Source organism: Anser brachyrhynchus (assembly GCF_964034855.1).
Source record: "Anser brachyrhynchus genome assembly, chromosome: 7".
Classification (NCBI taxonomy): Eukaryota; Metazoa; Chordata; class Aves; order Anseriformes; family Anatidae; genus Anser; species Anser brachyrhynchus.
In genome coordinates this window covers 41,482,836-41,508,385 of record NC_137701.1, presented here as the reverse complement: position 1 = coordinate 41,508,385, position 25,550 = coordinate 41,482,836, and the positions used below count along the sequence as shown (strand labels likewise).

The 25,550-nt window shown below is 42.9% G+C and overlaps 1 protein-coding gene and 1 long non-coding RNA gene across 6 annotated transcripts in view; both read left to right on the top strand.

Moving 5' to 3' along the window:
* Positions 1-25,550, top strand: part of ACVR1 (activin A receptor type 1) — a 71,869-nt gene that overhangs the window by 35,463 nt on the left and 10,856 nt on the right. For all 5 annotated transcript variants that reach the window (XM_080600062.1, XM_080600061.1, XM_080600065.1 and 2 more), the window contains exons 2-8: positions 1,120-1,193; positions 8,483-8,749; positions 9,242-9,459; positions 14,227-14,326; positions 16,809-16,955; positions 19,445-19,720; positions 23,607-23,804. In XM_080600062.1, the coding sequence (XP_080456188.1) occupies positions 1,127-1,193; positions 8,483-8,749; positions 9,242-9,459; positions 14,227-14,326; positions 16,809-16,955; positions 19,445-19,720; positions 23,607-23,804 (1,273 nt within the window). In that variant the 5' untranslated portion in view covers positions 1,120-1,126. The remainder of the gene's footprint in view (positions 1-1,119; positions 1,194-8,482; positions 8,750-9,241; positions 9,460-14,226; positions 14,327-16,808; positions 16,956-19,444; positions 19,721-23,606; positions 23,805-25,550) is intronic.
* Positions 1,202-7,238, top strand: LOC308198185. Its single transcript, XR_013953719.1, has 2 exons — positions 1,202-2,819; positions 3,122-7,238. It is a non-coding gene; the product is annotated as an uncharacterized lncRNA (long non-coding RNA).

The window sequence follows — 25,550 nt, the reverse complement described above, 5'->3', positions numbered from 1 at the left end:
CAATTTTTTTCTTCAATTTTCATCTGCTTAATTAGAATTAATCTGAGTAACTGAACGTAAATGCTGTTTGTAAGAGGAACAGTAATGACTCGGTGCCTTGGTCAAGAGCAGTGGCTTTGAGCGTAGTGCTTCCCGCTGTTTTGGTGGCAGTCGTACGGCACGTGGTTAGGCCGGAGTGTCTCTGTAGGAGCGAAGCAGCGCAGGACGGGAGGGACTTTGAGTTGTCTGGCTCTGCTTGCTGGATTCAGTCCCAACAAAGGCTGATTGTAGTTAATCTCTGTTCCTTTGCAATGGTGATCGTTTCAGTGGAGAATTTAAGAGACAGAAGAGTTTCTTTTCAGTAGCCTGTTAAGTAATTCTTACTTCAAAGTGAAAAGAGGAGCTTTCATGTTCTTGTAAAGACCAAGTATCCTGGAAAAGATTTGAAGTATGCAAGAGAATTCACTCCTTTATTTGCTTTTTTTAGATGGAACATGTGCCTTTGCTGGTATGCTGGAAACACTCTGAGTTTTCAGAAAAGAAGTAGTTACCGATCTTCAATAGCAGAGAAATGAAGTTAGGTCATTGAGAGGGAAGCCCTTGGAAAAGAGGCATGAAGCTGGAAACTTCCAAGAGTGGTTTCTCCCTTAAAGACAGCTTGCTTTTTCTTGCCATCTAGCACTGGTTTCTGCTGGTTAAAGAAAGTTATTCAGAGTCTTCTGGCTCAGATCTTTTGTTTTCTCTCAAAGCCCAAACAATACACAGTTTTACAGGACTTTCTTTTAAGTTCACAGTAATTTAACTCTTATTTAACCTGGTTGAAAGAGCCTATCTTCTACTTCATGTGCCTGCTTGGCTCTGTAAGGGTTCACGTCTTTGTTAGCACGCCTCTAAATATGCACTATAGCTGCAAATGATATTTGACTCTTAAAAAAACCAATCACATTTAAGAAATTGCAGTAAATTACAAGGTTTGTAGATGAAGGAAATAACTCATTTAGGAAACAAGACCAAGCTTGGTTGTTCTGAGTCTTGTATAAGGAATTGATGAGACATTGAGAAACACTGACTTTGGGGTGGCTACGTTTTGAGATGATAGTGAAAGTGTACACAGCTCTCAAGTCTCTTCTCTTTCCCCAGGCCTACGATGATAGATGGAGTTATGATTCTTCCCGTGCTGCTGCTGCTGGCGTTTCCCCCCCGCAGTGTGCAAGGTGAGTGCCGTGGTGGCGGTGCCGTAGCTGCTGCTGCTGGAGCTGTGTTTGCTTCTCCATTTTGAGTTGCTTCAGAGGATACTTGTTGCCTGTTTACGTATAAAGTCTATAGTATGTACGATTGGCACAGGTCTTAGCAGGGCCTGGGGAGTGGAATGGGAAACTTGACTTGGGTGGCCAACTTTTGCTGTATGTAAGGAGCAGCTCTTTGCAGCTTGTGGGCCCCGGTGCAGTTGCATTCTTAAAGCGAGGTTGTTAAAGCTCGAGGAAGATTCTTCTGTTTGGAGCATTTAGTATGGGATTTGATAACTTTTCCATGACGGCTTTTGTAAAGTCTTTGGAAATGCAGAGGGGCTGGTTATCCATTGGTATTCAGCTGTGTGCTTGTAAAGATTTTAAGACATGCAGTGCGTTTAAGATTTCCTTCAGCAACGTGGGAGAAGGGTATTTCCACTGCCACGGAGAGGTGGTGATGGTTCATTTGAAGGCTTCTGGAAGTTGTGTGAGATGGCTGCTTCCAAACAGCCTTTTTTCAGTACTGAGTAAACGTTTTCTGCAGATGGTTCTTTCTCAGTTGTAAATGCATTTCAAGTGGCTTGTGACGTGACTCTAGTGTTTGTGGCGTATTGATCATAGCATTGCAGAATGCTTTGGGTTGGAAAGTGCATTAAAGTCCATCGGATTCCACCCCCGTGCCATGGGCAGGGACACCTTCCACTGGACTGGGTTGCTCAAAGCCCCAGCCTGGCCTGGAAGTGTTTATTTACAGGGATGGGGCAGATGATGTTCTTTTTTATTTACCTTGTCAAACCTCTTTCTGAAATACTCTGCTGAAATATGTTTGCTTTCAAATGCTGATGCAAAGAATAAAAGGCGGAGAATATTAAGTGGAATTGTTAGAAGGGATAGTGAAAGGTGAAAATAGATATGCGGAGGTTTAGTGTTTGATTTCAGTCATGCCTATGAATAGACAATTAAGACAAAACTTAAACAGGGAGGAACATTGGACAGGTGTTAGTGGAAAACAAATCAAACTGCTAATTTTGTTGGAATTTCTGGTTAACTTTACTTGTATAGCGTGTGTAATCACACGCTTGCACTGCCTGTGTAGTGCAGCCTATAGGACAAAATAAGTAAACCACTCTACCTTCCAAAGCTGCCCTACAGGTGTTAAAATCTTAGTTGTTTGATCTGACTTCTCTCTCTCTTTTTTTTTTTTTTAAAGTATGTTTTAGAGGTGAGAACTTTATTGTCATGTTGAAAAGATGCAAGTAGGTGATCAGGAAGAGAAGAGTTACTAAATCCAAGCCGAGACATTCCTTTTCTGTTCCTTCTTTCCTGGCAACGTCTGTGATCCTAAAGCCAGAGGTATAGGATTGTGCCTGCGCTGGGAGCAAAGGCAAAGCTGGACCAGATGTGCTGCTGGAAGGGGCTGTGGAAAGTGTAGCGTGGGGGCAGGAGTGTGTGCAGAGAGGAGATGTGCAGGTGCTGTCGTCCCGTGGCCATCCGCCCGTGCCAGCTGGAGGGATGTCTGCGGAGAGCGGCCTCCTGCTCGTGGTGTGAGGCGGCAGTGCTGAGGGAAGCAGCTCCAGTGACTGCGCGCCTGGGTCTGCGCTTCCCTCCCTGGTGAGAGCTCCTGGGAAAGTTCTTGTAGAAGAGGCGCGACAGTCTTGCTTTCCTTTTCCTTGCTTTATTCCTTCCCTTCTCCCCCCCAGACTTCCTGTGGTGAATTTTCTATGAGCAATTACTTGTCTAGTGCATTTCATTAATGTTGCTGCTCCCCCTCTTCACGTGTGCTAGTAGTAATGCTGTTTTATTTTCTTTGGAAGCGGTCTCCTACTTCCAAGCTGGTTGTACAGAAGCATTTGGGGAGGCAGAAATACCTAGTGAACCCCTCAGCAAACTTTCGTTGATGCTTTTTCATCTAGGTTTTGCCTGGTTGGTGAGGAAGCCTTGTCACAGCAATGCAGGAGCTTGCTGCTTTGTTTGCCAAATGCCTTTCGGTGCTGCTTGGCGTTTGCAAGCCCCAGTGGCGGGGCTGAGCCCAGGAGCACAGCCCTGTTCGTGGTGGTCTGCGGCGGGCCGGGGAATGAATGGATGGATGTCGATCCTCTGCTGCCTGCTCCCAGGCATGGTTTTGTGTACCAGGCACTGTGTGCTTTCCTATGAGCTTTCCTGAAATTGTTTAGAGAGGGTTGTTTTGGTGGAGAACAGTTACTTTGTCTTTCCTTTGATATATGCACAAAATAACAAAGTTGCAAAGCCTCCTCATTGTTTTTCTTAATCTATTCTTTCACAGTTCAGTTCTTTTCCTTTCACTCGGAGTTGGGCTTGACTGTTATTTTACCCTTTTTCCGTGAGCAAAAATGTCTGGGCATATCTTCAGGCATCATTTGGGTGTTGATGCTTGACTGTTCCTGCATTGCTAGCAGGCTTCAGAAGGTGGAAATATATATGACTTTTTTTTAAAAAAGGCAAAACTAGGTAGAATTCCAAGTGCAGAAATGTCTTTTCCTTACTTGATTGTCCAGAAAATACTTATAAAATAAAAGTTTATTATGGCTCCAACTTCTGTGTTACTTTGTTAGCCCTGTAAAGTACGGAAATAAGCTTTTTTTCATTTCCCAGCAAACTAAGCCGCTATTAAAGCACAGTACTTTCTATATAATGTAATGCCTATACTTAATATCGTACACAGGGAATCATAAAGGCAAGATAACCATCAAAAAAAAGTTGTCTAATGTACAGCTGAATGGACTCAAGTGATTTTAAATTTTGCATGTCTGCTTTCCTTTGTCTGCAATTAATTAAGGGATGAAGCCCTAGCAGATCCCACCTCTACCCCTAATCCTAGTCATTTAAGAAGAAAAATAATACAGCTGCTTTTGAACATTTTGACCTTTGAATATGAAGCCTTTTCCACCCTCCTAGAGCTTTCAGCAGCTCTGCGACTTGGTGTAGGATTTGTAACCTCTGTAATTTGGTTGGAAGTCATCCCCTTTGGGAGGAGCGATCCCCCGTGCCTGAGATGGATGATGCAAATGTCCAGAGTCGTTCTCTTAAATGTGCATGGCCATTCAGTCAGGTCTCAGCTGCGGCCTGGTTGATTCAAGGCTCGCATACCTCCCTCAGTTCTTGGTCGCCTGCCTATATTTTCCAGCCACGTATGAGGAGGTCTTGTGGGTGCGTGTAGGTTATCCCTCCAAGCACTCGCCTGACTGCGTTCTCTCTAAATATTAATGCATGTACTATTGTTGTACTGGGTCTGTCTGCAAGTTGAAATTTTGAAAGGATATGCAATGGTGCTGCATTGCTGGGAGGAAATGATTTGTTACTGTAAAACCCTTCTTTAGTATGTACTTTAATTAGAGACCGAGTTCAGAAAGAAAACTGACTCTTACTATGGTGCATGTTTTGACTTTTTGTATGGTTTGTATTAGCTTGTTATTTGCTGATCATATCACATAGCTAACGTAGTGTTTATTTCAAATTACAGTTAACTGAAATCAAAAAAACTTTAAGAAGCTGTTGCTTCAGTAAGAGTAAGAAAAGGTGGCCTAGTGCCTATTTTACTAGCTGTTCGGTTAGAACACAAAGCATTCTTTTAGATGTGAAGAGATCATCTCAAAATCAAGGTGCATTCCTAGAAACATTTTATAGTGTATTTCTCTTTAGAGAGTAGAACTTGATGTTCAAACAGTTACCAAAATGTTTACAATCCGAGAGTTGGATACAACATATGAAATAAAACTGCGTAGATTAGTAACTGTTCTTGTGAAACAAAATTCACATAGAAGTAAACACTCCTCATCTTTGTTTCCTTGCATGTATACATTTCCATAGTTAACCCAGTTCCCAAAGTCTCCTGTTTTGGTGTCATGGGGATTCAGATTGGAAAGGCTGGGCTGTGCCTGCCCACAAGAGCACTGTGCAGCATAGCATATTCTGTGCAGTCACAAAAAGGACCTCTTTAAAGAGGGCTAAACATTGTAATCAGTAAAATGGAATTTCCAATGTGGACTATCTTGTGGTGTTTAAATACCTAGATGATTAGAGTCAGCACTCTAACTGTTGACTTTTGCAAAGTGAATAAGCAAACAAAACAGAGGAACTTCAGCTGCAACACTTCCATAATGATGGACTGTGTGTGAAATTTACTTGAATACAAAGCTCTGTGTGAAGTTCCTGTGAATCTGTGTGGCAAGTCAGATTTTAGGTGTACGCAATATACATGGACTGAAAGTGCAGCAATGCGACTCTGCATTACGAAACAAATGTATACGCAGCACATGCGTTCAGGTAATGGAAGCATTTCTGAGCTTGGCTTCCTGCCCGCGTGTACTGCCTGGCTGCTAGCTGGCCTGACAGCCGTCCGCGCCTGGAGCTGTTGTGGAGCAGGTATGCAGCAGGTATGCTCCTCTGACCGGGTGCGCTGGGGGAGCTGGGCGTTTCAGCCATCATCTCTGGCTTGCAGCTGGCCTGTGGCATTTGCTGGTCACACCTGTCCCACAGACTTGCTAGCACAGCTATGAGAGCTGTGGAGAGGCAGCATCCAGCACAACTGCCTCTTCTGTGGATTTGCTGTATGCCAGCAAAGCTGTGCTTTGCATGTACGGCTGGATTCACTTTGTGAAAATACTGCTAGAATAAGCAACGCTTTGGAGTTGGCTTTGTGCACGCTGAGAACATCTTGGTGCAGCACGGTGTTTAGTTTGTAAGCATGCACTGGAGCAGTGCCTGTCTGTCTCGGGCACCCACCTGCAGGCCTGGCACAGCTGGCGGCCCGCTGAGACAGCAGCAGAGGGCACGGTGCTGGGGCTGCGTCTGCAGCCTGAGTCAGCTCTGGTCTGAGTAAAACTCAGCCTGCTTAGGGGAAAGTGGTGCTGCAGGAGCATTAACGATGGAAGGACCAGCTGGTAGGTGGTAATACACCATGCAGCTGGAGAACCACCTGAGTAAACACAGGAGCAGTTTGGGCACAAGGAGTAACAACTGTCACGAAGGAGCATCTGTATGTGTGGGCTCTCTGCAGCAGGTAACTATGTGTATGGGGCCGTTGATGTGCTGGGATCTGTAGCAGTGCACGTGTACGTGCACAGTCAGCGTTACTGGGCCGTCACGCTGCGCGACGTGGCTCTGCCTACCACCTCCGCGTGTCTTTTGAACCACTTCCCCTGCCTTCAGACTGGAGCAGTCTGGTCGCAGGATGGGGTGTGTGTCCAGAGCTGCAGTGCGTTAGTTCACTGCCTATAAGGGATGTCAGGTTGCTCTGTGTGGGCAGATGAACTGGCCGGTGCGGTTGCTTCTTGAACCATTTTGGGGTTCCAGAGCCGCTCCAAAGAGCGGCGTGTGAGGGGAGGCAGCTTTCCGCCAGAGCTCTTCCTCTGGTTTGTGCGAGTTTCCCTCAGTCTTGAAGCGTCCTTGGGTCACGAGGCGAGGGAAGCGCTGCGCTGGAGCAGGCTGCAAGCCAGGTGAATTTTCCTTGCAGCCTGAGGATGTCTCGGATGAAGGCGAGTAGGTGTGCGCTGCGGGGCGGCCCTTTCTGCTGTCACTGACCAGCAGGGCTGGCTGGCGGCGGCCTGCGGGCTGCTGCGGCCCGCACGCCTGCTGGCTGGCTAACGCAGAGATGTCTCGCTCGCTGGGCTGCGCTGAAACCCTCGCTACTAGAGGGCTAGACAGAGATCTTTACTGAAGGCACAGCTCTTGTCTGGCAGATCGTGGCCGTGCCTCTGCAGAAAATCCCTCAGGCCCCTGGCTGTGAATGCCGTCAGTGATTCCAGGCAGATGAGCTGCGATTAAAGGCTTGGGTTTTACACCACCACTTGTACACCACCGCTGCTGCGGGCGGAGAAGGAACAGAACGTTGATTATAGGAATCTGTCTGACGTCTTTTTTTTCAAGTTCCACAAAATTAGCAAGTTATTAGTCAGGACGTTTAAGTCTGGGTTTTTGTGTACCGGTACTTGAAATCAACGTGACGGATGCTGCCTGATTTCAGAACACTTTCCCTAATTTAGCTTTTGTTAGTGGTTCCAAAATAGAAAATTTGTATTTGTGTACTTGTTCATTGTGGGAGGAGGGGAGGAAAATAAACTGAGTTATATTCCCAGTGGGCAGGCTCTAATGATAGGTTTGAAAAAGTCAAACACGTGGTGGTACGTTGCTGCTATTTTAGGAGCACCCACCGTATTTGTGGTTGGAAACTTTGTTAGAACTGAGAAAGAACGTGAGTTGAGCCGCTGTACGCGTGTGTACACGGGGGCTGTGTGTGGCGGCGCCGTGTGTGCTGTCCTGCAGTAGGCCTCTCCTCAGTCACCTGTGAGCGCGCAGCAGCCCTGTGCCGTATACCACGACGCACATCTGCGTTTTCCGGGGTGCTGAAGAGTTGTCAGTGTTTCTCATTCACTGGTTGAGAGGTGTGCTCTCCTTTAGTCAAAGACCGAAAAGACCAGGTGTTCTGGGAGGTGTGTTAAAGGCACGTGCCATTCCTGAGAGCAGCCGTGTGCGCAGCTCTGCGCAGGGGCACTGTTTTTTTACAGCTGAGGGTCTCTGGACGTTTTGCTGATGATACTTGGGAAAAAAGTCTCCAACTTTATACTATTTTTTTCTTGAAAGTTCTTCCACTTTCTTAGCATTTAGAGTTGGAAGGTGTGCAGTGTACTTGCTGATAGTATGTGCTGCTTTTGTTTGCTTTTTATGTCCATGGTTATTCAGGTTCGCAAGCTACTTCTCAAAGGCTTGTCTTCTTGGGGGAGTTGTTCCAACTTTACTGTTCAGGCAAGCTAATTAAATCCACCAAGCCCTGTGTTGCTGTGTCTACTGGGAATTTAAATGGCCTTAATTTGGTTTAGTTAGTCATTTCGAGAATACTTGAGAAAAAACATTTCCATATAGACATACAATGTGGTTTAGCAAATCTGCTCTAAATTTACACTGTTAGTTTTTCTCTGCTCAATGTTCCTGTGTAGATGACCCTCCTGTACTGGATACCCGAAGTCATGCGCACATGTGTGAGGCGATGTTAAATGTCACTGAACTCTGGAAATTTGAATGCTTGGAGTGGGACAGATAAGATTGGTATTTCTTTGATGGTGCAAGCTCATACTTCTGTCTTGCTGAAACAGATAAATCAGTATCATTAGCTCCTACTTGGCGGCTCTTCAGTGCTAATTGCAACTGATATTTCTTCTCTTAAACAGAAGATTTTATTGTCAAATAACTGTTATCACTAAATATGTGAAACTAAAAGAGTATGATGATGTTTCTTTCTCAACTCTCTGTTTTTACAGACGATGAGCTGAAGCTGAATATGGTCCACTACGAATGTGTGTGTGAGGGCATGTCCTGTGGGAATGGAGATCGTTGCCAAGGCCAGCAATGTTTTGCTTCTCTAAGCATTAATGATGGTGCTAAGGTTTACCAGAAAGGATGCTTCCAAGTCTACGAACAAGGGAAAATGACGTGCAAAACACCACCATCTCCTGACCAAGCAGTCGAGTGCTGCCAAGGATACCTGTGCAATATGAATATCACTGCACAGTTGCCCTCTTCTAAAGGTGAGAGGTTAATTTATATAATGAATTTTGAGAAAGAAAAATGGTTAGCTTTGATCTGATGTAATGGGAGTGAGATGGCTTCTGTGCTAGTGAAAATCAGGGTTTAAGCAACACAGTGAGTCTCTTCCTACTTTCATTCTCTGTCTTGGAGCCTGCTGCCGTACGTCTGATGTCCATAGGTTGAGTAATCTGTATTGCCGAGTGAATGGTGGGGGTTGAAGTGCAGAGCTGAGCTGCAGACTGTGAGCGGGCTGTGGTTGCTAATTCCCCTTTCATATGTGGGATTTGATCTGGAGGGGCAGGGGTAGTTCTGGCAGTTGTGCAAGGAGTCACTGTAGTAGAACTACAGAACAGAACTTTGGCTGTGTTAGGACCAACCTCTCTTCTAGTTTAACTTGGTAGCCACCCAGACGTTCTCAGCACTACTGGTTGTAAAAAGACATTCATTCTCTGGGAGTTCTCAAACTTTTTTTTTGTTCTTTCCTTTCCAAGGGCAAACCCTTCAAGGAGAAGCTGCAGGTTACAGCATGGAAACACTAATTATCGTTATACTGGCTCCTGTGATAGTGTTGGTATTTTTTTCTGCGGTAGCTGTGCTGATCATCCGGAGAATACAGAAAAGCCATATGGAGAGGCTAAATTCTAGAGATGCAGAGTATGGCACAATTGAGGGACTCATTGCATCAAATGTTGGGGACAGTACATTGGCAGTAAGTAATCTTTATGCACGGTAAAAATATGACCTTTCTTCGCTTCCAAACCCTCTCATCTATCCCCTCATGGATAGATGAGAAATTCTCTCCTCTTTATATTTCTCAGATAAAATCTTTAGAGCCTCTTCAAACATTAAGAGTTTCGGAAGTATTTCCCTTGTTGGTGCTTCTACTCCATAACATACCTTCACCGAAGAGTTGATAAGTGGCTAAAGGAGGAAAAAAAAGAACTCCAAAACAAATGCTTTTAACAATATGCTGCTGTATACATTGGATGGCTATTTTCTTTGTGTTTTGGACTGTAATTCTCTTAGTGGGAGAAAGAAGGTTATTCCTTACTTAAGTAAACTCCATATTCAGTTTTTGTCTTTGCTAGAAAGTTGGTTACCACCAGGTAGGGGAGCAGTTTTGACTGTCCAGAAACATACCACAGAAAACTGCTGCACCTACTCACACTGAAGTTGACAACTGCTTTGCAGACCCAGCTGTGGGCATTTCTAAAAAGGAAGATGGATCTATGGGACCACTAAAAAAAATCTATTCTGGGGAGCTGGAAACTTTGTTGCGTTTCTGTTTTTGGGGCAGAGATGTTTCTAGAAAATACTGCTGTGAATAAGAGCTAGAAGAATTGCTTTCATCACAGGATAGTACGTCCTGACAAATACATCTGAGACGGTCAGTAAGGGATACCACTGGAGCAGGTAAAATTCTTTTTTGAGGAAGAGTAAGTTAAAACTGATAGTAGTCAGACTCCCAGTCATCTGGATGACCCCAGTATGCATTTCTGAAATAGTCTGCGTAGGGAGCAAGTAAACCAGCGTTTCATCCAGGAAGGACCTGGTTCTTCTGAAAGGGTGTAGTATGGAGAGATGCACTGCAGAAGATGGATAGGAATTAGTTTTCCACTTTCTGCAGTATAATGATGGGGGGAGACATCAAAATAAGCAAGGATAAAAATGTAGAAGGTGGTGTGACAAACTGGTAACTGGCAAGGAGTTCCATTGGACCGAAGATTTTTCTAGAATGCTGCAGGTCTGTATACATTCAACGAAACAAGATGAGAAGACTGTATGTTGCTGATCACCTAAGACAGAAAACTAACCACCGAAAGAAGCCCCCAAAAATCCAGCAGAGGGGGTCCTGTCCCTGATATTAATGTGCTTGGAGGTTGGAAGGGCATTAGAGGAAAGTATCTCATGTATGTTACAGTGCTCCCACACTTGCTTCTAATTCACTTACAATAGCCTAACACTCAAATACCCCAAAGTCCCTATGTACTTCTCCATATGGAGAGGGACTCTGTCAGGGAGTGTGGTGATAGGACAAGGGGTAACGGCTTTAAACTAAAAGAGGGTGGGTTTAGATTAGGTGTTAGGAAGAAATTCTTTACTCAGAGGGTGATTATGCACTGGCACAGGCTGCCCAGAGGAGCTGAGGCTGTCCCAGCCCTGATGGTGCCCAAAGCCAGGCTGGATGGGATTTGGGCAGCCTGGGCTGTTGGGAGGTCCCTGCCCATGGCAGGGGATGGCACTGGGTGGGCTTTGACGTCCCTTCCAACCCAAACCATTCTGTGATTTTATGATGTATCTAATCACCCAGTTCACTCCGTGACTAGTACTGTAATGAAAGGACGTTGCTTTGGGGTATGATCAGAGATAAGATACTGGTCTGTAGGGACCTTACAGTGGCCACCCTGATAACTGCAGGATCGAGTACGCTGTAAACTGCAGCAGCTTCATGCTACTGCCCTGCTGTTCTGCTTCAGGTTGGCCATATATCAGCTATACTTGGCAATTTTTAAAATGTCTTTGGCTCTCTTTATTTAGTCCCAAAGGCTTGATTCTCTGTTTTAAAACAGTCAGTTTTGATGTGTTCACCACAAACCAGGCATGCGTACAACTGATTCTGTCTTTAAGCACTGACTTCCAGCTTTTACTGGCTCTCTTATCAGTGCAAGGCCATTTCCACTCCATTTGCAGGCCTTTCACACTTCTCATTTAATGTTCCTTGAAAACAGTGATTAAAGCCTGGGAAGAATAAATCAAATTCCTTTCAAAAGAAATAGGAAAAGTTGCTAACTGTAAGTTGTTTTGTTTAATAGAGCAGTTTTGTTCACAGCTATCAAACCCTTGTAGCTTTATGATTGTAGTGTCACTGCTGTGCCTCTTGGGTGTTGATGTGTTTAAAAAAAATAAAAAATTGATAGTTCCTTGTCTGTAAATGTTCATCTAAACATCATCTAAGTCTTTGGTCAAGATTTTTCTTCTCCATTGTGTGCTTTAAATCTCTAGTTTTGTTACACATCAGGTTCGTTTACGTGTAGGATTAGTCTCCATAGTGTAATGAATACAGCCCTAAGCTTCCTAATGGAGAATGGAAAGAGTGGGGGCCTCCTGAAATCTTGTTTTTACAGTCATTGTTGTAGATAAGTTTTTGTCTCTTTCTGATACAAGCAGGAAGGAAAATGAGCTCTCAGTTCATATTAGAAAGCAAAATAACGGTCTCCAGTCACTCTTAAATGATCTTTCTCTTGAGCACTCATTAAAAAATTGTTAAGAGAAATGGGATTTCACTGGATCTAGCTGAAGCCTCGTAGTGCAGTTTGCTGGGAATATTACAGTTGATTATGCTTATGCGTTTCTATCCTATTTTTGTTTTTAAAGAAAAAGTCCAGTACTACAGGGCACCCACTTATTGATGTTTTGAACTAGTACATAAGTCCAGCTATAAAAGTAGCTCGGTATTAGCACTTAAAAGGTTAATAATATTTTAACATTCAATCAGAATCTTTTTCATATTTTTTGAGCTTACACCTTAAAGTCTGGTTTCCATGCACTAAAAATACCAGAAAGTGATAAAACTCATAAGAAGTCATGAAAGGTTTTCTGGGATATCAGTTGCATGTCTTGTGTAGGTGATGCAGGTAATAGTCCCATCACCTTGTTCATTTCAAAACTGTTCTCAGTTGTTCTTAGCTATGTCAAATCCTGAATAGTGTGGGCCAAAACGTTCCATAGAATCACAGAAGGGCTCGGGTTGGAAGGGACCTTGAAGATCACCCAGTTCCAACCCCCTGCCATGGCAGGGACACCACCCACTAGACCAGGTTGCCCAGGGCCCCATCCAGCCTGGCCTCGAACCCTCCAGGGATGGGGCATCCACAGCCTCTGTGGGCAACCTGCTCCAGGGCCTCACCGCCCTCTGAGTGAAGAATTTCTTCCTAATGATTTAGTGATAAATGATGATTTAATTGATAAATTAATGATAAATCTTCCACGATTTATCTACTACAGGATGAGTTTTTTTGAGGGTGTATTCATCTGCTGTGGTTCAGCTGTTTTAATGAAGGAGAATTACAATAAACTACTTGAATTATGTTTTTTTAAAAGAAATTTTAGTTTGCAGGGGACTTGAAATTTATCAGAGGAACTGCTGTAGTGCCACAGGCACGCTTGGAGTTCTCTCTTTTGAGCCACTTCAGAAACTTTAGATTTTAAAAAGCTAGTTCATGTGCGAGGAGGGAGGGGCGCGTGCCTGGCAGCTGAGCTGAGGAGGCCGTTAGGAAAGCGTAATGGTACCGGGCAGGCGGCAGAGTGAGGAGCGAGCGAAGAGGACAGCTCTCCTCCGGGAGGGTTTCAGTTTTGGGTGCTGGGTGCCACCACCTGGCGGAGCAGCTCCAGCGTGGAAGCTTTTTGCTGCCCTCTGGTTGAGGGTGAGCAAAATGGTTGGACAAACCTTCAGCCTCTTAGAGGCAGCGGCCTTAAATGTGTGCTTAAAAACTGAAGCTTGCCCTCCCTGCCCAAGTGCTTCAACCAAGCAGGAAGCTGAGCTCCAGTGTATGTTTGCGGGCCAGATGTTACAAAGGCATGGAAGAAGCAAGTCATATTGCACGTTTCGGTTCTGAACTTCTAGCTGTGGCAGGGGTTTTTGTTTGGTTGTTTTTTTAGTAAAAAAGTTAAAAGTTCTCAGTGGCTTTCCAACGCATGTCTATTCACAGGGATGCATAAAGCAGACTTTGAGAATCACCGATGCCCCAGATCAGTAGGGCTGGGACATGACCTGAGCTCTGATTAGTAAAAGCACGTTTGTGGTGCTGTGCCTTTCTAGTCCTCTTTAATAGGGAGAAACCACAGGGAACTGGAAGAATGGGAGAAGTCTGCATGAACATTCAAAAGCAAATGCTGTTTTTCTTTGGCGGATAAGTGACATACAGAGTCAAGAGATCGTCATAAGCTAAGTGAAAGGACAAAGTGCTGAAAAAAGTGTGAGCAGAATCTCCTAATAGGGGATAGCTTGTACACTGCAAGTGAGCTTCCAGGTTCACAGGCAGTAAATGTTATTTAATTCTTCTTAAAACAAACTAAGCTTGTTTGGAAAGAAATTGTGCTGTAATGCAAAATAAGATAGAGACATAAGAAATCTGAGAATGAGACAGGGCTTTATTTGTTTGCTGTTCCTTGCTGTGTTGTCCATAAGATTTCCAAGAGAAACTGGTTATGCATAAGTTGTAGGTCCCCTTCTCTTCTTTTTTGTGCAGGGTATGGTCCCTCTGATGGTAAAACCTTGCAAAGAGTGTTCTCTGCCCATCTTTACAGTGGTGGCAACAGTATATCTTGGTCCTGAGTGGCCAAATAGTGTCACCAGAGACATTGAGATACCAATAAGCTTTGACTTAACCTGTCCTGTGAAGAGGTTTACCTTTGTATATTTAAATTACAACATGATCTACCCTGTTTTCCATCTTCTGATTTTCCTTTTGAACAGGATTTATTGGACCATTCCTGCACATCTGGCAGTGGTTCTGGACTTCCTTTCTTGGTGCAAAGAACGGTGGCTCGCCAGATCACACTTGTAGAGTGTGTAGGTTAGTAGAAGTCTTGTTCGTGTCTAGTGCTGAGTCTTGGTAACAAATGCAGGTAGAAAATTATCTTGCATCCTAATTACCATTTTCTCAGTTGTGTGTATAACGTGAAACTTTTCATGCTTCAGCTTACAGGATATATTTCTTTTTGGTAAGTGGGGTGAAAAAAATCCTTTCAGATCTATGCAGAAGAGAGTGGCAAATATAATCTGTGCTTTATATGGAAAAAAATGAGATTTGTTCAGTAAGTTTTGTCTGGAAAACACAAACCAGGCATGTTTGGGCACTTTATAAGCTATATAAACCATAACTTAAGAAAAGTAAGATCCATTTGTAGTCTGAAAGTGTCAAACGCTTTTGAATCATTAAATGGTGTTCAATTAGCTTTAGAACTGGAAAAACATCATTTGGACTTTGGATCTGGAGTTGAAGTACCAAGCAACGTAGCTAAAATAGCATTTTGAAAATGTGTGATTAGAATTGGAACATAAACGATGTGGGTTTAAGTCTTCTCAGGCTGAAGAAGGCATTACCATGGGAGTCTTGTACTCCTTTGTGAATGTTCTGACAACAGGGAGTCAAGGAAAAGGCAGTTTTCACCATCCTGACTTCACCAGGGGGCCCTGACTTTCAGTTCCTGCAAGGATCCTAGAGCCACGGGACCAAACCCTCATTTTACGCAGGCTACAGAGTTGGCTTGTCTCTGATACTCCTTGCTGCAGCCTTCCACTCTTAACAGTGGTTTCAAAAGGACTTTGAGACTGTCAAATATTAATCTCAAAATATCTGTCTTTCTGATATGTTCTGTAGCTTACTTGCTCTGCAGCGTTGCTTTGGGAGTGTGCAATGGTGTATTGTTGCTGTTCTGTCCCTCCCAAAAGAGCGCAGCTTCTTCTCATCTCTTTTTAATTAAGAATGAATAAATTCCTAGTAATTCTTCCCTAAAACTCTTTTGAGTCTACTTTTTTTGCAGAACTTTAGTATTAACTTTAAGGGTCTATTACATTTTTCTTCAGCATGTATGTATTAATTGAATGGTGTTAAAATTGAACTTAGTAATTTTAGGAAGCACTTGGGTCAAAGGTGTCCTGTGGCAGCGACATTGAGCCTTGATGCTGTACTGGTGCAAGAGAGATGGAGGAGGTGTGATGATGATTGATTCTTTTAGGTGGGGAAAAAAACCACCACATTTTAAACGTTTTATGCTGCTTCTTCAGTGACTTGAACTTGGAAGCATTTAAGATGTTATTGTAAGTCACTAGAAGTTTGAACTTGTCAGGGTCTTAAATTAAGCCTGAGACTACAGTGACTGAATTGTGGTGAGTCTGTAGAGACTTGGTCTACGTTTTGCCAGTGTCTCTTTGCTTCTGGCTCCTGGTATGTAGTGAGCAGGCACACATGTTCACACTTGCATTAAATCCTGGGTGGTTGTGTAACTTCTCCTCATCAGAAACTGTAGAATGTGATATGTACGATTATCTTAATTAAGAGGTATCTAGCCTGCAGTATGGAGGTGTGTGTGTCTGCCTGTCTCTCCTTGGAATTATGCCTGCTCCTGAGGTAACTCAGGCTGGCGATATTTCCAGAGACCACGTGTTTTAGCCTATATAGCAGGAGGAGATAAAAGTGCCTGTGCAGGAATTCTCTTCTGGGTTGACATCATTGAGACATCAAGTGATGGGTATCTCTGTTCATTTGGTTTTATCTGCTGCTTATTGATATGAGCCTTTAAGGAACACTGAATGGCACAGCGATGATGGGCAGAATTTGGGTGTTTATAGTTGTCAAATCCAACAGAACGCACTGCATGTGAACGCTCAGGCTGTTGTATTCCAGCTGCCATGAAGATGATGACGACCAGAAACTTTTCCATTGTGCCTGCTCTGGGATGCTGCTTTGCTGATGGGCATTTAATACTTTCATATATTATTTTAAACTATTTGCTTGGCGTGCAGACAGTGTGTACTGATCCCCGCCTGACTGATGTTTTGGTTATGGTCTGTGGTGTGTGTGTGTATGCGTTTCTTCTGTCCTCCTCACTTCAGAATTCCTTGGTATATTTGTATAAACTTATTGGCTGTTTTCAGCATCATGAGGCTGAGGTAACCTGGCTTCAGGGAATTGTATGTGAACTGCTATTTTCTTTCTAGACAAAGCAGAAAAGGAATTATTGCACAGAATGCATTGTGGAAAATTTTAGAGGCAAACAGACAATTATGTTGGGTTGTAGAGAAAATAAAATTTTAGCTGTGTCCTGTGGCCTTATTCAGCTGTGCTACAAATAACACACACGATATTTTCCGTGTGTGTGCGTGTGCCTAAGTATTTATGCATACTGACAGCAAGCTCATGCTTGTTAGAAACTTGTTTGGGTTTAATGGCATAAGTCTTTACATATTGTCCCGTTAATATTATAGAAGACAAAGGACGGTAACGAATACAAAGTTATTACAACTGTTAATTACTGTGTATTTTTACTGACCAGGAAAGGGACGTTATGGCGAAGTCTGGAGGGGTCAGTGGCAAGGAGAAAATGTTGCTGTGAAGATCTTCTCTTCTAGGGATGAAAAATCCTGGTTCAGGGAAACTGAATTGTACAACACTGTATTGCTGCGGCATGAAAACATTTTAGGTGAGTAGAACAACCATATTTATGTTGCTCATAAAGGTGATATAACTGAACAGTTAACTTGTAAAGTACTGCAAATTTGTCACATACCTCGCAGTCTTCAGGAGTTGACTCCTGTATTTGCATTAAATGGTTGAAGGAAATTTTTTAAGGGGGGAAACTTCCAGGAAGGTGCTAAAATCTGAGTCCCATAACGAGGAAGTGTCTCAGCAGCCATGATTCATTGTTCTTCTGCAGAAATAGTCTTGCAAGAGATGATCAACGAGATCAGTTCATTGTTGGCAGCATAGGATATAGAGATGAAGGGAGGTGCCACAGACCCTCATGCTAAGAATTCAGCCTTGCAGCTCTTGTTGTGGGGTAGCAAAATGGCAAAGTAGGGTGTTGTGCAGTATGTAGGTGGAAAAGTTCTAGTGGATCTGATTTTGTTGTAACTTTAGTTTAACCGGGAGAAAGAGTGGGCAGGAGTTTACAAGGAGACTTAAATATTTGAATCTTTTTCCTTGTGCCTGAATAAACTGTGGTATGAATTCATTATTCTCTGTTTAATGTAACTGTTCTGCTCAGAGATTGGGTCAAACTGGTAAGTCGTCGTTGGTGTTTAATTTAAACTGTAATTGAAGTTTAAACTTCAATATATATTTGCAAGGAAACAAGATAACGTGATGATTTTTAATCCGCATCCTTCGTACCTTGTGTGCTCAGTTCCAAGAGCTTAGAAAAGGGCTGCTTTTGTTGTGTGAACTGTGGCTGAAACTTAAATAGCCGTTTTGATTCCTGGTAGAGACGGCCTTCTTTGGTGTGCCACACTTACAAATAAAAGTAACACCTTGTCTTCTATTTACTGGCTTTACCTCACTCACAATTTGTCTTAGTTCAGTCAGTTTTACTTGGGCTCCTTTTTCTTGTTTCCTGACTGAGAATATTCCTTGGCTCTGTAGCTTGCCCTGCTAGATGTTTCTCTGGTTCCTGAAGCAATTCCTTTGTCACTACAAAAATAATTTAGTGGTCTCCTGAAATGTGAGTTATTGAACTTTCCTTCCCCAGAGAGCAACTAACTTGGCTGAAATTACGTTACGCACTTCCCATGTTCCTCTGTTTGTGTTCAGTCTTTCTTGATAACTGTCAAATTTGTTGGCTATTTTATAGAATTTTTTTAGATGCAATATTAAACAATATCGCAGATTACAAAAGTGTCGCATTGTGGAGAAATCTGACTTCTAGGAGAGAAAGTAGTGGGTGTTCTTTCTGACAAATGTCATATGTGGGCTTTTAATAAACATGATTTGTTTCTCTGTCTTGAGAGTAAAACTTCGGCTGCTTCCCAGCTAAAGATGTTGAGACCAACAGCGTGCCTACTCAAATTCAGAGGTAACAGGAAGGGAGCTGCGCCTGAATATTAGGTTCAGTTTTAAGACAGTGCTGAGGTTCATGGGCTCACAAAAGAAATTCCTTTCTTCCTTTCTAGAAAATCACTGAGATACGGCTGTGATGTGTAAAGGTGCGCTGCCTTACTTCACTGCGGAAGTAACGTGCGCACCGGTTTGAAGTAGAGCTGCTGCTCCTGCTATTTTTGGTAGGCTAATCTCCTGGCGCTGCCAAGCTCTCCTTAGCCATCTGCCGCTCTGTATTCTGCGGCTCCGTTGTGGGCCGGTGTGCAGTTAAGGAGATCAGGCATTTGGAGGCTGGAGCAGCCTCAGAGGTCAGGCTGCAGCCATCCCTGTGTGGCCTTTTAAACAATCAGATCACTGGAGTGGAAGTTGTTGCTGTGGTGAGATGTGCTTTCTTCAATCTGTTTGATTTGAAGGGTGTGACATTTCCTGTAGGGACAGTAAGCTTCTGACATGCGAAGGCTGATTGTTGAAGTGCTCCAGAGACTCACCTTGAATGTAAATGTGAAGCTGGTACAACATATATTGTCTGTCTGAGATCTGAAGCTTACATGAAAACACTTCTAAACCTTTTCTCAGAAGCTTACACTGGCTGCTACTTGTCCTCGAATAAGAAATGAAATTTTATTGCTGCTTTGCAGTGTAATCCTGTTGAGTGGACAACAGCAGATGTGCTACTACCTGGTGGTTTCTTTAACTGGAAGCTAAACCTGCCAAGTCCTTTGGAAGGGAAGAGAAGGGGGGAGAGTAGAAATAAACAACAACAACAAAAAAAAAAATATATTTTAAAACCTTTTTTCAAGTATGTGGTCCTGGCAAGTAATTGTTTGGTGTGACTGTCTGAAAAAAAAATAGGATATGGATATTCTTGTGTGTAGGCTTGAGTTAAAGTTCCAGAATAAATAATCTCTTTTTTCGATCATGGTAATAACCTGCAGTCTGTTTTCAGTGCAGTATGATGGAGGACAAGTTTTAATTAAATTAAGTTTTAAATTACAGGAGAGGCATAGTGGTATTGATTCTTTTCTCAGGAGAGTCTTGAAGGAGCTCTGTCATCTTTTTTCTTCCTCTCTCCTTCATTTATTTATTTATTTATTTTAGGTTTTATTGCATCTGATATGACTTCCAGAAACTCTAGTACCCAGCTGTGGTTAATTACCCACTACCATGAAATGGGGTCTCTGTATGACTACCTGCAGCTCACTACCCTGGACACGGTCAGCTGCCTGCGAATAGTACTGTCCATAGCTAGCGGTCTTGCACATTTGCACATTGAGATATTTGGAACCCAGGGGAAGCCTGCCATTTCTCATCGGGACTTGAAGAGCAAAAATATCCTCGTCAAGAAAAATGGACAGTGCTGCATAGCAGATTTAGGTGAGTTCATTTCAGTGCTAATATACTCTGTGTTCCTGCAGTAATATAATTATAAATATAAATATATTAGATAACTCCAACCTGAAAAGCCTTGAAGTAACCTTAAAATAACCTTAAGATTTTCTGATGTTACCCTGCAGGACTATAACAGCCGCTAGATGGCACTTACAACTTAGAGATGCTGCTCTGCTGCTGCCACTACTGAAGAGGCTCAGTACAGTGTCTGAGTTCAGAAATAATTCCGTTGTTTTTGACTTGTTCTTGGGGTTTTTGTTGCTGAATGCCATTCATAGGTTTCTGCAGGTAGCAGTTGTTAGGGTTCACTTTGCTTCTGAAGTAAATGTCCTCCTGCTTCATGTCTAAGAATCGTGCACTCACTGTTCCAAGCTCTGTACGTCTTACTGACATCCGTCTAGCTAGAGCCTTTTCCAAGGTAATTCATGGAGTCCAGAACTGAATTCCCCTTGACCAGCTGGTTTTAGGCTTTTAGCTGGTAGGATGCTGAGAACGAGTTGCAAGTGTGTTCATATTGGGGGGGGGGGGGGGTTGTCTGCCAAAACTTATTTTGTAAACGCATGGGAGAAGATAGTGGTAGAATAATAGAATAATAGTACAGGGAAGTCACTGGCTAGATGAGAAGTGTATTAGTAAGTGGGATTTTGATAATTCCAGTGCATAATTCCTGTGGGTCATGAGGTACACCCAGGAAATACATAAAAGCCACACACCTGGGCCACAGAGGGCTGGCCTATCTAAATTTGCAGAGGGAATAGTAAGTTAAAAAATAAATAAATAAAAAATAATAATTAAAAAATATGGAGCCGTATGTTGAAAAATGCAAAACTTCACAGACTGGCTTTTAGTTCATAATTCACACTTGAGAAGAGGCTAGAGCATACTGGCGTTGATTATCACCACACTGATCATGTGAAACCATAGAATAGCTCGGGTTGGAAGGGACATTAAAGATTATCTACCTCCAACCCCCTGCCATAGGCAGGGACGCCACCCCCTAGATCAGGTTGGCCAGGGCCCCATCCAGCCCGGCCTTGAACCCTCCAGGGATGGGGCATCCACAGCTTCTGTGGGCAACCTGCTCCGGCTCCGGTGTCTTGCTACCCGTACAGTGAAGAATTTCCTCCTAATGTCTAGTCTATATCTATCCTCTTTTAGTTTAAGCCCATTCCCCCTTGTCCTACCATTATCTACCCAAGTAAAGAGTCCTTCTCCATCTTTTTTGTAACATCCCTTTAAGTACTGAAAGGCTGCAGTGAGGTCACCCCAGAGCCTTCTCTTCTCCAGGCTGAACAGCCCCAGCTCTCTCAGCCTTCTCAGCCTTTTTCCATAGGAGAGGTGCTCCAGCCCTCTGATCATCTTTGTAGCCCTCCTACTACATTTATCTAGAAGCCTCAGAAATATGAGAGATTTTCTGGGATAGCACAGCCATAAATGTTTCCTGTTTTAGTTTTTATGATAAAATATCTATTTTTTTTAAACTTGAAAACTTAATGTATGCTCTTGTGATGCAGTCTTTGTTACTTATATGTAAGGAGAAGATTTATCGAAGGTTTTTCTTGCTTCTGGGATATATTCATGCCCTTTTTTCCTCTATAGCTTTGTCTTTTTTTTTCCTTCTCCGGTGGTCTTCTCTTCTGTATCAACAAATGGGCTATGTAAAAAAAATTGTGCTTAAAGACTGATTAGAGCAGATAAAGATTCGCTACAGCTGCCCAGAGCTAAGCTGGACTTGGTTCTGTCAGTCACCCCAGGTTCTGGATTTGCAATGTACCCACTATAAGAATGTGTTGGTTTGGAAAACTGAGGAATAAAATTGCTTTGACATATGTCTATTGTTTGGAGTATGAGTTTTGTCTGCAGTTCAGATGCTCCACTTCTGGAGCTCGGTGTTTGCTGCCATTCAGTCTTAGTCCTTCTGGCTGGCAGTAAATGCAAGAGCTTTGTGAATCAGCTGCTTTGCTTGTCCTTCAGCAAGCGTGCTGGGTGCTAGCATCTCGAACAGCACCCCAAGTATCCAGAGCTGCAGTTACAAAATTGTCTGTGTCAGGTATGTCCTAGCTAAACAGAAACTGTGATAAAGTCCAAGGATAGATGTCAACCTCACTTCAATCTGTGGCCACTGATAGACCTGGAAAAGTTCTGCCCTGTAGTTAGTTAATTCTGCTTGTAAAGCAAATGTGTGTGGTAACAGGTCTTAGTTGAGAAATGGCAGAATAAAGCTTGTATAAAAAGAAAAATAAACTCAACCCTCTTCTTACTCCCTCCTTCCACTCCACCCTCGCTTTCCCTCCTAGAGTCATGACCATCAGGTTGAAGCAAGCTCTAGTATTTGTATCGTATTTGTAAGGAAAGCACGAGGAATGCTAACAAAATGCATTTGTTCAATTTCTGTTCCTGGAAGATATTCCGGTATGCTAAAGGTGATTCGTTTGGCATCCTGAAAACAATGTGTTTTAATACGTACCCCTGACAATCCCCCCCCCCAGAGATTTATCTTTCAAGAGCTCCCTTGATTTAAATGTGCATTGACATCTCCTGAGGTGAAAGGAAAATGAAGCAGTGCAATATCTGCTTCCTAGCTCTTGTAAGCAGCATGGATGCCACCGTGATGAGAACCTGATTACAACATGGTTGTCCCCTGACCTTATTGCAACACTTTCTTAGTTTGTAGCGTACAGGATGCTGACTTGCATCCCTCAGCCCTAAACCTTTGACCTGTCAGTTTATTGGATCTGTTTTGCCCAATTTGGATGGAGCATTATGATTTTTAACGATTAAGTTCTCCAGAGTCTTGACATGTTCAGAGTTTGCCGGGAACTCTTTTTCTAACCTCTGTTTCCAGTGTGGAAGATTAAATATACATACGTATGTATAATAATAATAAGTACCTATTGAGGATAAAAAAAAAAATAGAATGGTATCTTTCTAGAAAGATATGAGCATTTTCTTAGCAACCTGAAATTACCTGAAGGGCATTTAAATTGCAGGAGAGAGTTTTCCAGGTTGTGTTACTGTGAAATACAATCTGTATTGTAGATAGGTTAGTGCTTTGTGGGACTGAAGTAAAAGCTTCTTAAGTTTCATCTAAAATAAAATCATGTTAAATGTGAACAGTATATGTCCTTCTTGCAAGAGTTGTTGAGGAAATCACAGTCTGTTTCTTCCCTATTGCTTAGTTATGTCATGCACCTGTTGCTGTTCAATTTGCAGTGCTCTCTGTTTACCATGGCAAGATGAGTACTTTGTGTGTTTCCAAATTTACAGTAATTTAGTCCCTCACATAATGTTCTTTGCTTAAATGTTTGGTAATTAGTAGAAACCAGGTAGAGTGGTTTTGACTGACTCATTCTAGATCACTTTGAGGATGTTTATTTTTCAAGCTACTACAAATATGGTGGGTTTTATTTTTCAGCTTTATTTTTTTTAACTTGTGTATATCCGTCATGCAGTGTTTTTCTTCTCTTCCCCACGGTTTGGTTATAACCGCCTACCCAAAAGTTCTATAAATAAATTTGAATGCTGGGTAAAATTGTTTTCTTCTAAGTAACAGATGCCTGGCCTTCTGCATATATGTGCCTAGAGCGCCGGTGACATCCAGTGGCTGCAAAACACTCAGTTCCTATAATAACGTTTTACAACAGTGCAATAACATGCTTAATGGTAATCCCTTAGGAGATAATTGGTCTAAGTCTATGGACACAGTGGCTGTTTTTGACAGCAGGTTTGGAGCTGACCCAGTTGATCTTTGGACGGTTGGACTCTCAGTTCCTTCCTTTTAAGAAACTGTCTGGTGGGTGTCACTGCTCACATTCGATTTTAAATGTGTAGTTTTGAAGGGAATTTAACTGTGTTTCTTTCTGTCGCTCAGGCCTTGCGGTTATGCACTCCCAAAGCACGAATCAGTTGGATGTGGGGAACAATCCCCGTGTGGGTACCAAACGCTATATGGCTCCAGAAGTCTTGGACGAAACCATCCAGGCAGACTGCTTCGACTCTTACAAAAGGGTCGACATCTGGGCTTTTGGGCTGGTCCTTTGGGAAGTAGCTAGACGCATGGTTAGCAATGGTAAGTATTTAGGACTCCTGTCTCTGTTTTTAAAATGTATTAAGCAAATAATTCACTGCAAAACATCTGCCACTGTAATACGTAGAATGTACAGCAAAATACTGGGCCTCCAAAATATTTATATTCCTGACGTTTTGCTGCCTCTTTAGAATTTAAGTTGGGTACCACGATGAAGTATTTTTGCCTCACTTCTTTTAAGGAAGAGAAGGAGGGTCCCTTGCTAAATCTGAAATAACGATGAGAAACAATTTATGTCAAATGGTTGAGCTAAAATTTTAGACCCATGAAATCTCTGAACTTTTCTCTGTGCCGTTAAACCATAGTGAATGCTCCTAGGCGTCTATTTCCCATGACAGTACCTATGGAACAGAGAAGGAAAACATGTAGAAAGTTAAGAAGTGAAGTGATCAGAACTCAGGGATGCTCTTGATTTACCGAGTTAAACAGACTCACAAAGCAGGATTTGGTTGAAGTACAATTCTGATTGAAAAAGTGGTCTTGAAATTTCTGTTTTGTAATGCACAGTGTTGCATTATTTCATTGGCAAGGGAATCTGAATTTAAGAACCTTGAAGCTGGGTATCTGCTGGTGTGGTTTTTCTTGTCCTTGTCAGTGTCTAAGTCCTTTCTGATTTTTGTCCCTTGGGTTTTGTTCTCTGGGGACTCAGAAGATGTCCGTCAGGCACGTGCGCAGATGCTGGCAGCGACAAGTTGTTAATTGTAACATGTTTAAATCTGAGGAAATTCTGAATCTTCATATTTGTTTATTACTTCTGTTACTCCCATGTAAGCCAAAACTGGGATTCCATTACCGATATCAAACAAAAAATGTGCTTCAGGAAAGATGGCTGTTCGGTTGTGTTACTGTGGCATGTCTGAAGCCATGCTGGCGGTTGGGACCCCACAGCGCAGATGTCCTGTGCCAGCTGGTCCAAGCATGAACCCCAACAAAGGAAGCATGGTCAGAATGGCAGGCGGTAGTTTGTGGCTTCTTTTTGAGGGAACTATTGCAAGTAGGAACTTGAGGGAAGACTGTAGAGGAGAGGATTAAGGTTTCTTTGCAGATGTTCCCAGGAGGCACCTGCCAAGAGCCGAAGGGGACAGAGTAAGCATTTTTACTGGAGAGAGATGGGTGTGAGCGAGCACTGACTGGATGGGGGTAGGCTGCCGTAAGCCAGGACAGCGAAGACTCACGGTAGCTAATGCAGAGTAACAAAGCCTGGCTCCAATGCCAAAGGAAGTTAAGTTATTCGCTTCATGTTGTTTCTTGGGCATCATCTGCCCTCTGCTTGCTGAAGGCAGTGGAAATCCTGTCCAGTTGGTGTTTCATTGGACTGCAGGGAGCATGTAGGTTCTCTAGTAGCAAACAGATGGTGTTATTCTGTTACAATACAGGACTTCTAAACAAGAACCTTTCATTTCATATGTTATTTGTTGTTGGCTAAAATTATTTACCCATGAGTTAAAAAAAATAATAAAGTATTATTTCCTTGCCAAAGGTAGTTCTCAGTACAGCAGCCACCAAGCAGCTAGTTGTCTCCACCATCACTGCAGTGAGACTTGTTTTGAGAAGGCAGGCCCTTGGAAGGAGGCACTTCTGAGAAGATCTGTGGACCTTCCAAATTTGCCGGGAAGTTCTCTGGGGACTTGAGCTCTGTCCCAAGCACCTGTCTGTCTTCTCTAGGATATTTAAAAGGTGCTTAAACAAAGCTGACTTAAAGGTAGTAAAATGCAGTGGGTAGGCTCA